Genomic DNA, 15,832 nt, shown 5'->3' with positions numbered 1-15,832 from the left:
ACCCCTGGTTGAGAACCATTGGAGTAGAGGATCCTGAAGCTGTAGTGAATGACTGGCTTCATGTAGATAAGTGTACAGTGATCACCATGCTGACAGATGAAGACATCATTGCCGAAGTGTTGGGAGAGGGGCGGGGGGGGAGGGGGCGAGAGATGTCAAATACCCAGAAAAATGAAATTAAGGAGGCAGATGAATCAGTGCCCCCTGCCCCATTTGCATCTGAGGTAGTACAGGGGTTAGAGACTGCTATTGCATGGATGGAAATACAGGTTGAGGCAATAAATATCTTACAACTCTGTCAAATGCGGATATTGGCTCAGAGAGCTTCCATGCAACCAGCATGGCAAAGCAAAACTGATAAGTCTCAATTCTAAAAAAAAAAAAAAATTTAATGTTTAGAATTTTTTTAATTGAACCAAAACTGAAAATGTTCGACTGGTTTTGAATGTTCCGTTTCAATTTGGGATTTGTGTTTGTGTGTTCCTCAATAAATTAACAGTACAGGATGCATGTCACAAGTAGTTATGTTATTAATTTAGCTAACACCTTTATCCAAAGTGATTTCATTAACTTACTCCAGCAGTTTATCATTCGTGTTTTGACTGTCCTTTCACTGTAACGAACCCCTGGCTATAAACAGACAAAAGGCTTGAATCCCAACAGGTTTATTATAGCGAGGGTGTACTGTAGTTTTTGGGTTTTTTTAAAATGTGTCATAAAGCACCTACAACAAGGATAGGTACACCTTGTATTGCATGTATACACACATGAACATTACAAACAGAATGGACTGTGCTCACTATTCAATATTTTGTTTTCTCCTCACTGTTCAATGTGTGGCCCCATTCTGTGCACTAAAAGCAGGGGTCCTGTGGAAAAACAGGAAGTGAACATGTAATTAAAGACTGCAGCATAATGCATATGCACATCAGGTCTGATTTAAGAATGCACAGGCAACCTTAAATCTGGAATTTTCTAACTTTTGTGTGCTTGACTACGCAAATTTAGTGTTCTTTTAACATCACTGTTTGGTGTGCAATTTCCTAGGTTTTTAAAAAAGGCAAAATGGTAAAACAGAAATCCCACTGGGGGCATCATACTGATGTTTAGATCCACTATAGGCCTCAGTCACTTGAGCTACCAGACTAACTGACAGCAATAGTAGGTTTCATCTTCTATGCGGCCCGGCATTAGAGGCAGATGGGTCAGTGGGTTTCACAGATATGTGGTGACAGCAGAGGAACAGTGAGACTGCAGAATCTTGGGTTCCATTCTAGGATCTTCAGCCTGTTTCCCCCCCACCTTCCCCAGCTTGACTAGTTCCACCTATCCCCTCCATCTGTCCCTGTCTCTTGTCTCTTCTCCGCCCCAGCTCCTCATCCCAGTCCCATTCTCCTTGCCTACCCAATCCCAGTCTCCACCCCTCAGGCTTCCCAACCCAATCCTAAAGATCCCCCATGCCCCAGGACCTTCCCCCACCATCCTCCAGTCCCAGTCTCACCAGACTCCTTGTCCTAATCTACTTCTTTCCCTCCCTTCTGCATTTGATGGACTGCTTCCTCCTCTATGCTACCTGGGCACCAGCAGGCGGGAGGATCATTGACAGTACAGGAGACAGACACTTCCTCCTGTCAATTCCAGTGCCCAGTCCCAAACCAGAGCAGTCATTACAGGGAAGGTCTGGCTTCACCCTGTAACCCTGAGGAAGAAGGTTCATGCATTTTCACTCTGCAGGCATGGCACATGAACTCTGGTCAACACTAATAGCTGTGAGAAGCTTGAGCACACTCTGCGTGGATGGAATCTTTGGTAATTAGCTTGTAAGCTCTACCAAGTCTCTACTGGTCATATGCAAACCAAGAATTTTCAAAGGCTTATAACTTGGCCAATATTTGGGAGAATTTTCATGGGGATGGGAAAGGCACATCCCTCAAAGAGGCCACACTATCAAATTTCAAGTCCCTGCTCCAAAGCATGGGGGAAACTAGGACTGTTTAAAAGAAAGGTTGCCAGAATTCTATAACAGACAAAACAATATTTTTTCCTAGCCTCATTCTCAGAACCATTTTGGCTGCAATTTCCACACACAAAAAAATTCACCCTAAAGCAGACACCCAGCATATAACATTTCATCCTAAATGGTTAAAGTCTGACAAAGTTATAAACAATTGAAGACAGTGCCTTATAATGGGAAGTGTCAAGCAACCTTAAATGATAGTGATGGTAATGCCAGGGTGGAGAAGAGACAGATGGAAGGGATAGGTGGAACTAATCAAGCGGGGGGGGGGAGGAGGGAAATGGGCTGAAGAGCCTAGAATGATAATATAGGCCTGTCAAGGTTCCTCCCCCACTCTGAACTCTAGGGTACAGATGTGGGGACCTGCATGAAAACCTCCTAAGCTTAACTTCCCCAAGGTACAAAATATTCCACCCTTTGTCCTTGGATTGGCCGCTACCACCACCAAACAAATACTGGTTACTGGGGAAGAGCTGTTTGGACATGTCTTTCCCCCCAAAATACTTCCCAAAACCTTGCACCCCACTTTCTGGACAAGGTTTGGTAAAAAGCCTCACCAATTTGCCTAGGTGACTACAGACCCAGACCCTTGGATCTTAAGAACAATGAACAATCCTCCGAACACTTGCACCCCCCCTTTCCAGGGAAATGTTGGATAAAAAGCCTCACCAATTTGCATAGGTGACCACAGACCCAAACCCTTGGATTTGAGAACAATGAAAAAAAGCATTCAGTTTTCTTACAAGAAGACTTTTAATAGAAATAGAAGTAAATAGAAATAAAGAAATCCACCCTGTAAAATCAGGATGGTAGATACCTTACAGGGTAATTAGATTCAAAACATAGAGAACCCCTTTAGGCAAAACCTTAAGTTACAAAAAAGATACAGACAGAAATAGTTATTCTATTCAGCACAATTCTTTGCTCAGCCATTTAAAGAAACCATAATCTAACATGTACCTAGCTAGCTTACTTACTAAAAGTTCTAAGACTCCATTCCTGGTCTATCCCCGGCAAAGACAGCATAAAGAAAGACACACAGACCCTTTGTTTCTCTCCCTCCTCCCAGCTTTTGAAAGTATCTTGTCTCCTCATTGGTCATTTTGGTCAGGTGCCAACGAGGTTACCTTTAGCTTCTTAACCCTTTACAGGTGAGAGGAGTTTTTCCTCTAGCCAGGAGGGATTTTAAAGGGGTTTACCCTTCCCTTTATGTTTATGACAAGGCCCCACCTATAATAAAAATTAATTTCATGTTAGCAGATGGGAGCATCAGTTTAGGCAGGGACAACAGTGACACATGTACATCAAGTATCCAAATATCCAAGCGCCATTAAAAAAACCACATTGTGTTTGTGCTCACCCTACTAATCTAGCTCTAAAGTAGACTTCTCTCATACCCTTGAGAAAATAACAAAAGACAAAACAAATATAATAAAAATGTATGAACAAATTTCAGCAATGGCCACCTAAGGTCCACTTGTAAGTGCTGAATAAGGATATTCCCCGCCCCCCAAGAACATGGTAAATGATCAATAAAGAAATCACCACAGCTTTGACTCAGTGCTCTTGCTGAAAACAGCTTAAACAAAACAAACACGTGTTGCCCTAGCATGTGAGAACTTTGGGATAGGTCTGAAGGAGATTAGGAAAATGGTTCCTAATATCACCATGTGCAAATACCCTGTAACATTTCTTCTGAACAACATCTTTAAAGTTAAAGACTTATTTTTATGCCTATCAGGAGAATTATTACACAAGGGAAAGAGAAGGAATAAGTGAAATGTAAAAAGGAGATATTGCCAAACTTGAGAAATTCTCAGAATGACAGAGAGAAGGTTTAGTGGAAGAAAGATTGTAGCACTTACAAGTAATCAATAATTTGTAAATAGTTATGTAGTTGGGGAAAATTTTTTAAATGAAGTGTATTCATTTTTACTACATGTAGAAGACAGTGTATTATAACATTTTAACTTTCTTTATGGCCATTACTAAAATACTTCATTAAGATAGAACAGCTCACATGAGTCCAATAACGTAGCTTATGCATTCTGTACGTATATACCTTTGGGAGAAGTATATTCCAGTGATTAGAGCAGCAGTTCTCAAACTGTGGGTTGGGACCCCAAAGTGGGTCACGACCCCATTTTAATGGGGTCACCAGGGCTAGCTTAGACTTGCTGGGGCTGAAGCCTGAGCCCCTCGATGCAGGGCCGAAGCCCAAGGTTACAGGCTCTCTGCCTGGGGGTCATATAGTAATTTTGTGGTCAGACAGTGGCTGTGGTGCAATGAAGTTTGAGAACACCTGGAAAGAACATAGCACTGGGAGCCACGTTGCCTCTGTTCTCTCTCTCAGTATGCTAATGACTGTTGCTTACCAATGTCCTTCAGCTAGCCACAACCTTTAAACCTACTGACCCATTTGGAAATGAGAATAACGTTTCCTTCACTCAAAGTGTATAGAGATTTGAGGCCATGTTTTTCACCTCAGAAATACACACTTATTTTGTAGGCGTAAGTGTGAGCTGTTAGGCCATGTGTACGCAAATCTCTGCAGCAACGTGCACACAAAGATTTAAGGACTGAAATCAGGCTGAAATTAATGTTTTCATAGTACTTCGTGATCATCTAATTCAGGGGTGGCCAAACTGTGGCTCACAAGCCACATGCGGCTTTTACCATTAAAGACCCTCCATTCTCCACCTACCAGACTAGGGGAAGGGAGCGCGCTCAGGACCTCCGCCTTTGAGTGGGGTAGTGCAATAGAAGCTTCTGCCCTGCGAGGCACACCTACCAGGGCCCAGGTCTTCAGCAGGAGTGGGGCTGAAGCCCTGGCAGGTGTGCCCCAGCCCTCGAACTTTGAAGATTGAAATATGTGGCTCGAAGGGCCATTAAGTTTGGCCACCCTGATCTAATTATAGGTACCACAGAATTATAGGTGAAAAAGTATGATTGCCTACAAGAGGGTTCTCTCACAGCTAGCTGAAGACAGTCATGCAACATGTTAGTACCCTCAATGTTTACCTTCTCAAAGTTCAGTATTGAAGTGTGAGACAGCAACAACTAATCAGATTGGATATGCAGCTCATTCCTTAGCCACTATACAGCAATTTAATAAAGGATAAATTAGTCAGAATTTTTCTTCAGAGAAGTATGATCTTCTGTCAGTTGTTTGTCTAATTCTTGGTGTCTTCAGTTTACACACAAGTGTATACAAAGTTCCTAGAAAGATTCAATAAAACCATCTATTGTGAAGACAAATGAGAAGTACAACAGCACAGAAATAGAGCAGGAATGAAATCAGTAGACACTTTTTTCCTTAAAATACTAAGCTAACACAAGTGAGATTTTGTAACAGATACCCTAGATATACTTGGGCTTGAAAGTATTAGATTTTTAGTTGGTAAAACAACAAATACCTACTTCATTGTACATGCGCAAAACAAAAACATATTTCCATAAATAATCAAAATGTATAGACAAGCAAAGAGAAATGCTGCTTGAAAACAAGAGCTTAGGGATATTCACCGTGTGTATTTTGACATGTGACGTTGACAGTTTGTTTTAGCAGTTCTAAAAACTTTTTTGAATCAATATTTGACATTAAATTGTCTGATCGCCTCCCATAACATCCCACAACTGTTAAAATTAAAATAGAAAAAATGCTTAAAAATAGATACCCAGTCAAAATGAAAAATAGCTGAATTCTGAAAAGCCTAGATATATTACTGGAATAAAGTGACTTTTGTAGATGTATCAGGGCCTAATTACTAATTAATCCATTTTGGATTGTTTATGCTTACACAATGTAATTTAGTGAGGATGTACAGAAGGGGCAAGATCCATGCCTTTGCACTAACATTACAACTATGTTAGTTTTGGGTAGTTTAATCAAATTCAACTATTTGGTAACTCTCTGTTTACCTAAACTTCTCACACAGATTGTTGACTCTCACGGAGTAATTTTACCTTAGTGATATCTTTCACAGTAGATTACAAACAAACCAACCAAAGTCCTAGATGCAGCTTTATGCTTCACCCATCTGCTTAGAATTTGTAGCACTTGTGGCATTACCCCTGGTCGAATTCTGCACCAAAATATTAAAAATTCTCCGTACTTTGACAAAATAATGCAATATAATCAAATCAGATTCAATTATTCTGGTAATTTAGACTACAATACAGAAAAAAGTTACAATAACTATTCACCATTTCCTAAATACATGAAAGTTAAGTTACAAATACTTGGTAACCAAATAGCCTGCATTCCAGTGATAATCCTGTATTTTCATTTAAATTACATTATAAAACACCAAACAGCAATACCTAAAATAAAGTAGAATGTCCTTTTAAATTGCTCAGGCTTTTGCACATGAAAGTCATACGTCTTTGCTAATCATTATCCTCCATTTCAGTACAATCTAGTATTTTCGTTTATAGTGCAGAAAACAAAGCTTTCAAGTTTTTCTCACTTAGTAATTTCCTTCTGGCAGAAAGGATCAGGTTCTTCAGTGAAAAACCTCTCTCTGCATCTGCTAAGTTTGAGACAGCATTTACACAATTCAAGGCCAGCTTGGCAATATTTAGAATTCTCTCCTTCACTGAAAGCCAAAACACTTGGAGGTCTACAGAAATAGGTAGACATAGCTTCAGGGGCAATCTTTTTTCTCGCTCTTGTTCAGGAAGAAAAAAAAACGAGATATTGCTTGAAAATACTCAGTATTCTGGCAGGATATAAACATAAGGAGGATCAAATAACTTACAAGCCTTCAGATAATTCAGACCTGGTTGTCCAAATGACAAATATTTGTTAAGCTTTTCAGAAGCTTTGTGGAATACCTCTTTAAAAAGAGATCTAGACAGGCAAGTTTTTCAACAGGAGGTAAATTTTCTGCCTCCCTAAATTTGAAGAACTAGGAGGTGCTTTCTGAAAGGAGCTCTAGATAAGAACTAAAGAGATATCTGCAGTTCTTCCTGAAGGTTAAATGCTTTAATAGTACAAGGCTTACTGCTCTCAAAATGCCAGATTCAAACTGAGAACATTGCAGGATGTGCAAAATAATTTGTCCCCATCCACATGCAGTTTTGTAGGGAATTCTCAAGCACGAGAAGCTGATAAAGCCATTTTTTGATGCACGTCGTGATGGCTGTTCACGTTGTGCAAAAGAATGAATATCCCTTTTTGTAACTTCATCTGGACCTGGCTGATTACTTTGAGAAGTGCTTGGTTTGGACTGTCCTGTCATTTTATTGACTGCTTGATAAACTTTTTTTTGTTTTTTTTTTTTTAAAATGACTAAGTAAAAGATCCTGAGCTGTAATCGAACACCATTGCCCCACTGTGGCACAGGTCAAAAGTGAGACAGCACAGATCTTCTTAGCTGAGGACTGTCATTTACAATAAGGCTCCTTTACGCCGCTCTGGCAATGTAAAGGAGCCTTACAATTTTTACATGTATTTTATGCTCCTGGAGGAACTGACTAAGAATGGGAACAATTCACTAACAATAGAAACATTAACAACTATGCAGGCAGGCTGCTATATTTTCTGCTATGAGGGGACAAAGCCTGCATCACACTTACCTCCAAACAACCTGAAGCCCTACCCCTCCACACCCAGCATGCCACAACAGACAGCAAGAGGGACGTCTGATGTCTCCCCCGCACTGATTTACATCTCCGCCAGGTGCCCCATTTTTCTGTGGGGAAGCAAAGAAATCTCTGGGGGACATGAATTCTGTGCGCATGCATTGCACAGAATTCTCCCAGGAGTGGAGTATGCAGTTTTCTACAACTACTTGTAACAAGTAGGCACAAGGTACAAGAACAAATTTTCACTGTTCTCCTGGACCACAATACTGAAAAGACTTGTGCCACGTTTAACTTTACTCACTGCAAACTTCACCATAACTTCAATGGGACTACAAGCGAAGGCTTGTGAACCATCCTTACACACACCTTTTGCATTAGTCGAAGGGCTGAAGCATGCAATCATTACTCAAGGGAACTCAAAATCAGGGAGATATTGAAATATTTTGATACATTGTATGTTCCAAGCAGAATTAGCATTGATGGGGATTTAATCAAAATGTTAAAATGTGTAAAAATCCTGTGGCAGAACGGGGGGGGGGGGAAGAGATGCACGTATTTGAAAACAGATTAAAGTACAGGATTGTAGGATCCACCTTAAGTCACATAATTAAAAACAAAACTAAGGTAACATTTTCAGGAGTGTTTAGGTTCTATTTCAAGAGTGACTTAGGCAATTTGGAGTCTAAATCCCCAGTGAGACTCTGGCTCTTAAGTGCCTTGTTCACGTTCGAAAATGGCTCAGTCCAAAGTCACTTAAGGCACCTAGGTGCCTTACTCCCATTTAAATTAATGGGAGTTAGGCCCTTTAGGTGCTTTTGAAAAAAATCTCAAAGGCACCTAATACCTTTAAAATCTGGCCTTTTGTACCCTTCTGAGAATCTTAGTCATTTTACAAATGATAGTATTTTGACATACCCATGAGAAGCACAGTAGATTTTAGTTCAATTTTACAGCTGAGTAATTTCAGGCACAAATGTTCAGAGATTTGGTGCAGATCCAGAAATAGAACCTTTTGACTTGTGCTCCTATCCAGTGTGTCCCAGAGTATGGGACATGTCTTCATGGGAGATTAGTTGGCTTGGGGAAGGGGAAAGCAGAGAGACACCTCTCATCTCTTCTTTACTTTTTAAAAAAATAAATAAAGTCGCTAACCATTAAGACTGCAAAGAAAGCCTTCAAAAATGGAGCGTTCATATTTCACTACACTCCTCTTTTCCATATGCAAGGCTTCTGTTCCACCACCACTCCAAGTATTCTTATATATTTACAGCCCAAATTAAGGCAATCAGGATTTTAAGCACATTATGACACAGGACCTTCCTGTGGCCTAGCCCCACACTTAGTGGCAGGGTTGCCCTCCTCCTGCTTTCATGATTGTACAGCCTTAAAAATCTGTCCTTGTGCATTATGATAGTCATTAATTACATGATCACATGACCCAAGCAACCTTAATTATGGCATTTACTAACTGCTGAATGCTTAACTCTGAAATCTTAATCTTCTTAAATAATTCTGTGTGTATCTATATGACCTGCAAAACTAGATATGGCTGATAAAACTATTTTAATATGGAATATGATTGTCTACATTTTAAATAGTTTTATGAATGCAATATATTAAAATTTTGGCTGCCCACAGCACACTTGCCACTCTTACAGGGCCCACAACTCAACTCCCAGACACAATCACCACCTAATCAAATTCAATTATTGATGTACTGGTTTTTTCCAGTGGTGATTTTTTTTAATATAGTCCTTACTGGTCTTTGAGAGGGTAGGTGGTGTGATGAAACAATAATAATACATTTTACAGTGTGTTATTTTCCATACTGGGAATAGTTATTTTTTGAAGATGAAGTTGTTAATTCATAACGACCCTGTCAATGGAGAACGAACACTAAAATCCAAAATTAAGTACACAGGATCATCATCATAGAGGTCTTTCATCCAGATCTCATTCAATAACACTTTCATTTAATATTAGAAATCAATATCCAGTATCTTCATATGTGGGGGTAAGAGGTGCATGTAGAAAATAAAAGTTTAACATTACAAAAATCTCAAAGCTCTGTTTAGATCAGGAGCTGACCAACAATTGCTGAACTGTTCTTACACTTCTTGTTGTCCTGAAATTCAGATTTAACAACAAGCTGATCAAGAACCACAGAGCATTCACCTTCAAAGAGGTTTGATCCTTACACCTAAACAGAATAGGTAACCTCAAAGGCGCTTCTGTCACCTATTTCTACAGCATAGATATTAACCAAGTTCAGGTTATTTATCTTTAAATTATATTCACTTCTGAACCTTAATTGACTGTTTCATAGAAATTAGGCTGAAGATCCCTACAGAAGTTTCTTGTGAAAGAGTGCCCACTTTTTTCTAGTATATGAAAATGCTTCCTTTGGTTTTAGATTAAATTTCAGTTTAACACACTGATGTTCTCCACAGAAGTTGAAAGTGTATGTTTCAACTATAAACAGTATTTTTACCATACATCTTCCCTACTACCCACCTCTCGAATGGTCCTCTTTCTAGTCACCTCTATATTGAAATATTGCAATGTACTCTACTTGGGAGCTACAGATTCAGACCTTTCAGAAATTTCATGGTGTACAAAATGTCACTGCCACACAATGTCCCTTTCAGGGCTCAGATAATATTAATTTCTGGATACAATCCAAATTGTTAGCACTGACATTCAAAACACTAAAGATTGGGGTTTGGCTACCCTATGTGTATTTTCTATTAAGATAGTTAAAAACAGAACAAAAAAACTTTAGTGTGCCCATTTACCCATATTCTATCCTGCAAGCAGAGCTCTAACTGTGGTTCTCAGGAAGACTGAAGATTTGGGGGCATTTTTTTTCCTCCAGATTGTATAGCCAATATGATTTTCATATGCTTCATTTGCAAGTCAGGGGTTACATAAGCATATCAGCTGACCTGCACACAAAAGCATGTATGCACATATTTTTGAAAAGACTTAACTGAACAGCAGCAATGAATTTATAGTTAAGGTCTTTCATCCATGGGACTTGCTGCCATAGCTGAACATGAGTTAGTTGACCCTGAGGGCAAGGCTTATCTACCTATTTACACAGGTTTTTGCCTTAGTGTTGTGTGAAAAGAGTCTGAGGTTCTTTTATGGGATAAGATTGAGTATTTTAATATTGAGTCAATTGTTTAATTATTGACTTCTGTGTAATGTGTTCTGTAATAACGCACATTTACTTACTTACTTAAAGCAAAACTTAAAAAAACTAATACAGAAAGAGGATTACTGTTATATGCAATAAGTTTCAGGAAGATATGCTTCTGGTACAATTTAGGTTTTGTTTATACAAAATGAGAAATCAGTGTTCTTTTCCTCATGATCATTTTAGAAAATAAACCCAAAGGTTCCCTACAAAGCAGACTCAGAGAACTGGTAGGTAAGGTCTCATGGGAAGAAAATCTAAGCAAAGAAGGAGATCAAGAGAGCGGGCAGTTTCTCAGGATGACAATATTAAAGGCACAATTGAAAACTATCCTGTTGCAAAGGAAAGAGGAATAATAGTAAGAGGCCAATATTGTTACAACAGGATCTCTTTAACGATCTGAAAAATCAAAAAAGGAATCCTACAAAAAGTGAAAACATGGACAAACTGCCAAGGAGTACAAAAGAATAGCACAAGCATGTATGGGCAAAATCTAAGGATAAGGCACAAAATGAGTTACTCTCTGCAAGGGACACAAAGGGCAATAAGAAGAGGTTATTTAATAAATTAGGAACAAGAGAAAGATGAAGGAAAGTGTAGGCCCCCTAATTAGCAGACGAGGAGAGTTAACTGATGACAACAAGAAAACTGACGAGTTTAATGCCTATTTTGCTTCAAACTTTACTAGAAAAGGTAATAGTGGCCAGATATGCAACACTATAACAATAAGAGGGGAAGGAATGCAAGCCAAAATAGTTAAACAGGTTAAAGAATATTTAGGTAAGTTAGATGTATTCAAGTCAGCAGGGTCTGATGACATTCATCCTAGAGTACCTGTGGAACTAACAAAAGCAATCTGGGAACTGTTACCCATTATCTCCCAGAACTCATAGGACAGGTGAGGTACTAGAGCACTGAAAAAGGGCAAACACTACCTATCTTTAAAAAGGGGAACAAAGAGGACCAAGGGAATTATAGACCAGTTAGCCAAACTTCAACACTGGAAAAGATACTGGAACAAGTAATCAAACAATCAGCTTGTAAGCACCGAGAAGATTTAATAATTTTATTAAGATAATGTTGAAGTAAAAAGAAAACGGTACACAGAGATTAAGCATAGGAGTTTCTGGTTATCGGAGAATAAGGTACAGATCATCAAGGGGTGCGAAATTTGGTTTAGGAATGCGTGGCGTAAGGAATACATAATCTGCAATCTCCCCGATTGGGGGTGAAAGTTTAACCGGTCAAAGTACAGACGTTGAGATATGGGGGTATGTTGTCCATATAATGGCTATGTTCAGGTGTGGAGTATAATGAGCGGATACGATGACGGGGATGCACTTAGAAGGAACAGCCAGATTGGGTTTGTCAGGAACTAAACATGCCAAACCAACCTAATTTCCTTCTTTGACAGGGTTACTCGCACAGTGGAAGCAGATGTGATTTTAGTAAGGCTTTTGACACAGCCCCACACAACATTAGCATCAGCAAAGTAGGGAAGTATGGTCTAGATTAAATTAGTAGAACCTGGGGAATGGAGGTTGTTCGTAACTCTGAACAAGACGTTATGGTGGTTTTTCAAAAGTTTACAACTGAACATTGACTTTGAAACTTTAATATGCAGAAGAAAAATGCTGCTTTTAAACATCTTAATTTAAATTAAACAAGCACAGAAACAGTTTCCTTACCATGTCAAATCTTTTTTTTTTTAAAACAATAAAACTTTTCCCTTTATTGTTTTAGCAGTTTACATTTAAAACAGTACCTACTGTATTTGCTACCCCCCATCTCTGCTGCTACCTGATTGTGTATTTCTGGTTCCAAATGAGCTGTGAGGTTGATCAGTCCCTAGTTTGTAACTCCGGTGTTTGTAACGGAGGTTCTACTGTACTATAAAGCAGGTTCACAACTGGTTGAAAGACCATACTCAAAGAGTAGTTATCAATGGTCCACTGTCAAACTGGGAGGATGTATCAAGCGGGGTCCCCACAGGGGTCAGCCCCGAGTCCAGTACTATTCAATATTTTCATTACTGACTAGGATACTGGAGTGGAGAATATATTCATAAAATCTGTGAATGACACTAAGATAGGTGGGGTTGCAAGCACTTTCAAGGATGGGTTTAGAATTCAAAGTGACCTTCACAAATTGGAGAATTAGTCCAAAATCAACAAAATGAAAAATTCAATAGAAACAAGTGTAAAGTACTACACTTAAGGAAAAAATCAAACGCACAAATATAAACTGGGGAAGAACTGGCTAACTTTTTTTGTCTGCTCCCCCCCCCCACCACCCTTCCTGGTTCAGGAGCGGGAGCCACAAACTGGGAGCTGTGGCCGAGAGCAGAGCCATGGCTAGGATCACGACCAGGATCTGGTGGCCAAGACCGGGGCTGGACTTGTGGCTGGGGGCAGAGCGGCTCTCAGTAGTGGTCTTTCCTTGCGCCCCAGTGGGGCCGACCCAGGCCTCACCACACCCCCAAATGTTCCTCCATGCCCCCCCTAGGATGGCATACCCCACATTTTGGGGACCACTGGGCTAGGCAGATGTACGGATGAAAAGGATCTAGGGGTTATGGTGGATCACAAAGTCAACAATATGATGCAACTGTTGGGGGGGGGGGACAGGAGACAGAACACTTAATACACCCCAGAATAGTTATGTAAGAGGTGGGAGAGAACTGTCCCACTCTAGTTGGCACTGGTCAGGCCACAGCTGGAGTACTAGGTCCAATTGCAGGCACCACACTTTAGGAAAGATGTGGACAAATTGGAGAGTCCAAAGGAGAGCAACAAAAATGATTAAAGGTTTAGAAAACCTGATCTATGATGAAAGGTTAAAAACCTGGGCACTTTTAGTCTTGAGAAAACACGAGGGGGGACCTGATCACAGTCTTCAAATACATTAAGGGCTCTTGTACAAAGGACGGCGATCAATCGTTCTCCGTGCCCACTGAAGATAGGACAAAAAGAAACATGCTTAATCTGCCACAAGGAAGGTTTGGGTTAGGTGTAAAAGAACAAAAAAACAACCCAAAAAACCACCTAACGACATAGGTAGTTAAGATCTGGAATAGGCTTCCAAGGGAGGTTGTGGAATCCCATAATTGAAGGTTTTAAGACCAGATTGGACAAGTATCTGTCAGGGATTGTCTAGGTTTACTTGGTCCTGCCTCAGAGAAGGGGACTAGACTAAATGACCTTTCGAGGTCCCTTCAGGCTGTACCTCATAGAATACTAGACTATGCAAACTCATAGCTATTTAGTCACACAACCCACTATAATAGATACAATCAAGCAGGACTTTACAGCAGGAGTCTAAGGGTATGTCTTCACGAGCAACGTTAAAGTGGTAGTGTAGTCGCGGCACCAGCACTGGGGGACAGCTCTCCCAGCCCTATAAAAAACCCACCCCCATGAGGGGAGTAGCTACCAGTGCCCAGAGCTCAGCTACCAGTGCTAGTGCACTGTCTACACTGCCACTTTACAGCACTCAAACTTGCAGCCCTCAGGGGGGTGTTTCACACCCCAAGCGAGAAAGTTGCAGAGCTGTAAAGTGGTAGTGTAGACAAGGCCTAAGATGATGTTCTCCAGTGAGAGCATTCTCTGCCACATACTCTCAACTGTTAATTTAACAGCTGTAGATAATTTACCTACTAGTTGACAGCAGAATCATTCATATGCCTTCCCTCTAAAAGGGAGGTTAGAGAAAGGCCAGCAGCATCCTTCCAGGAGACAAAGTAAGGAACGGAGCAAAAGAAAGCAGCAGCCAATAACGAAAAATACTAGGCTCTTTTTACAAGGAACAGATGTTCATTTATGGGACACCTACACACCGCAGCAACGGGGGGAGGGGGTCCTCAACACTGCGTAACACACAACTCTTAAGCTTAAATGCTTAAGACACACAACTCTTAAATACAATTTCTTCTCCTCCCTGCCTCCCCGCCCCCAAATATCAAGACGCTGTAACAGATCTAAGCAAGGGGGTGATTTTTAGCCGCCTCATCGGTGCCATAAGGCTTCGGTTCATCCTTCCTGCCGGCAATTTTTAAGTGCCCCTAACGCGGGGGGGGGGCGGCTGGATAACGCGCTTCCCACCACGGAGGGAGCGTGTGGGGTTGGTACAGAAACACAGGGACCCTCAATCCCACAGGTGGTGACCCCGGGGCCGCTCCGCGCGTGATGTGGGGGAGGGGCAGCCCGGCAAGCGGGGGGGGGGGGGGCAGCCAACTGTCACGGCTCAGGTGGCGGCGCCAGGGCAGGGCGCAGGCTCAGCGGGGCGGGGGGGGGCAGTTTGCCCGGGCTGGCGGCACGGGGGAGCGGCGGGACCAGGCCGGACACGGCCCTGGGCGCTGGCCCGGAACCCGAAGGCGCGGGCAGGTCCAGGGACGCACGCAGGCGGGGAGAGCAGGTAACGCGGGCCCTGCCCCCCCGCTTCATTAACACCTCCCCCCCAGCCCCCCGATGCCTGCGTCACCTGGTTTCCTGGTTGCTGAATTTCTTGGTCACCACCTTGCCCAGCTCCAGCCCCAGCCGCTCGGCCACCCGCTGGGACAGGTCCTGGTGCGAGCTGCCGCTGAAGAGCACGATGTTGGGCATGGCCGCGCCGCAGGGAGGGAGGCAGGCGGCGGCGGCGGGAGCAGAGCGCGGGCTGAGGCTCCCGGCGGAGGCGGAGAGAGCCGGCGAGCGCGCGCGCGGGTCAAATAACAGGGCGGCCCCGGGCCCGCCCCCGCCTGCGCGCCGGCAGGAGGACGGGGCGGGGCGGGAGAGGCGAGCGGGGCAGGGGGCACGTGACGGGGAGGCTGGGTATGGGGGCGGTTGGGATGAGGAGAGGCCGTGTTAGTAGACGGCCGTGTTACAGCCGTGTTAGTCTGTATCCGCAAAAAGAACAGGAGTACTTGTGGCACCTTAGAGACTAACACATTTATTTGAGCATAAGCTTTCATGAGCTATAGCTCACTTCATCAGATGCATGCAGTGGATGAGGGCAGGAGCCCTTGCGGCACCTTAGAGACGAACAAGTGT

The 15,832-nt window shown here is 42.1% G+C and overlaps 1 protein-coding gene across 2 annotated transcripts in view; it reads right to left on the bottom strand.

The window, feature by feature from the left end:
- The window catches only part of PRPS2 (phosphoribosyl pyrophosphate synthetase 2), a 40,874-nt gene extending 25,356 nt beyond the window's left edge, over positions 1-15,518 (bottom strand). The window contains exon 1 of one of the 2 annotated variants that reach the window (XM_074966744.1): positions 15,285-15,518. In XM_074966744.1, the coding sequence (XP_074822845.1) occupies positions 15,285-15,406 (122 nt within the window). In that variant the 5' untranslated portion in view covers positions 15,407-15,518. The remainder of the gene's footprint in view (positions 1-15,284) is intronic. The other variant, XM_074966748.1, reaches the window with a different exon arrangement.
- Between the last annotated feature and the right edge of the window lie 314 nt (positions 15,519-15,832).

Source organism: Natator depressus, chromosome 1, assembly GCF_965152275.1.
Source record: "Natator depressus isolate rNatDep1 chromosome 1, rNatDep2.hap1, whole genome shotgun sequence".
NCBI classification, from domain to species: Eukaryota; Metazoa; Chordata; order Testudines; family Cheloniidae; genus Natator; species Natator depressus.
The sequence above is the reverse complement of the archived record's forward strand: the minus strand, read 5'-3'. Positions and strand labels throughout refer to the sequence as shown.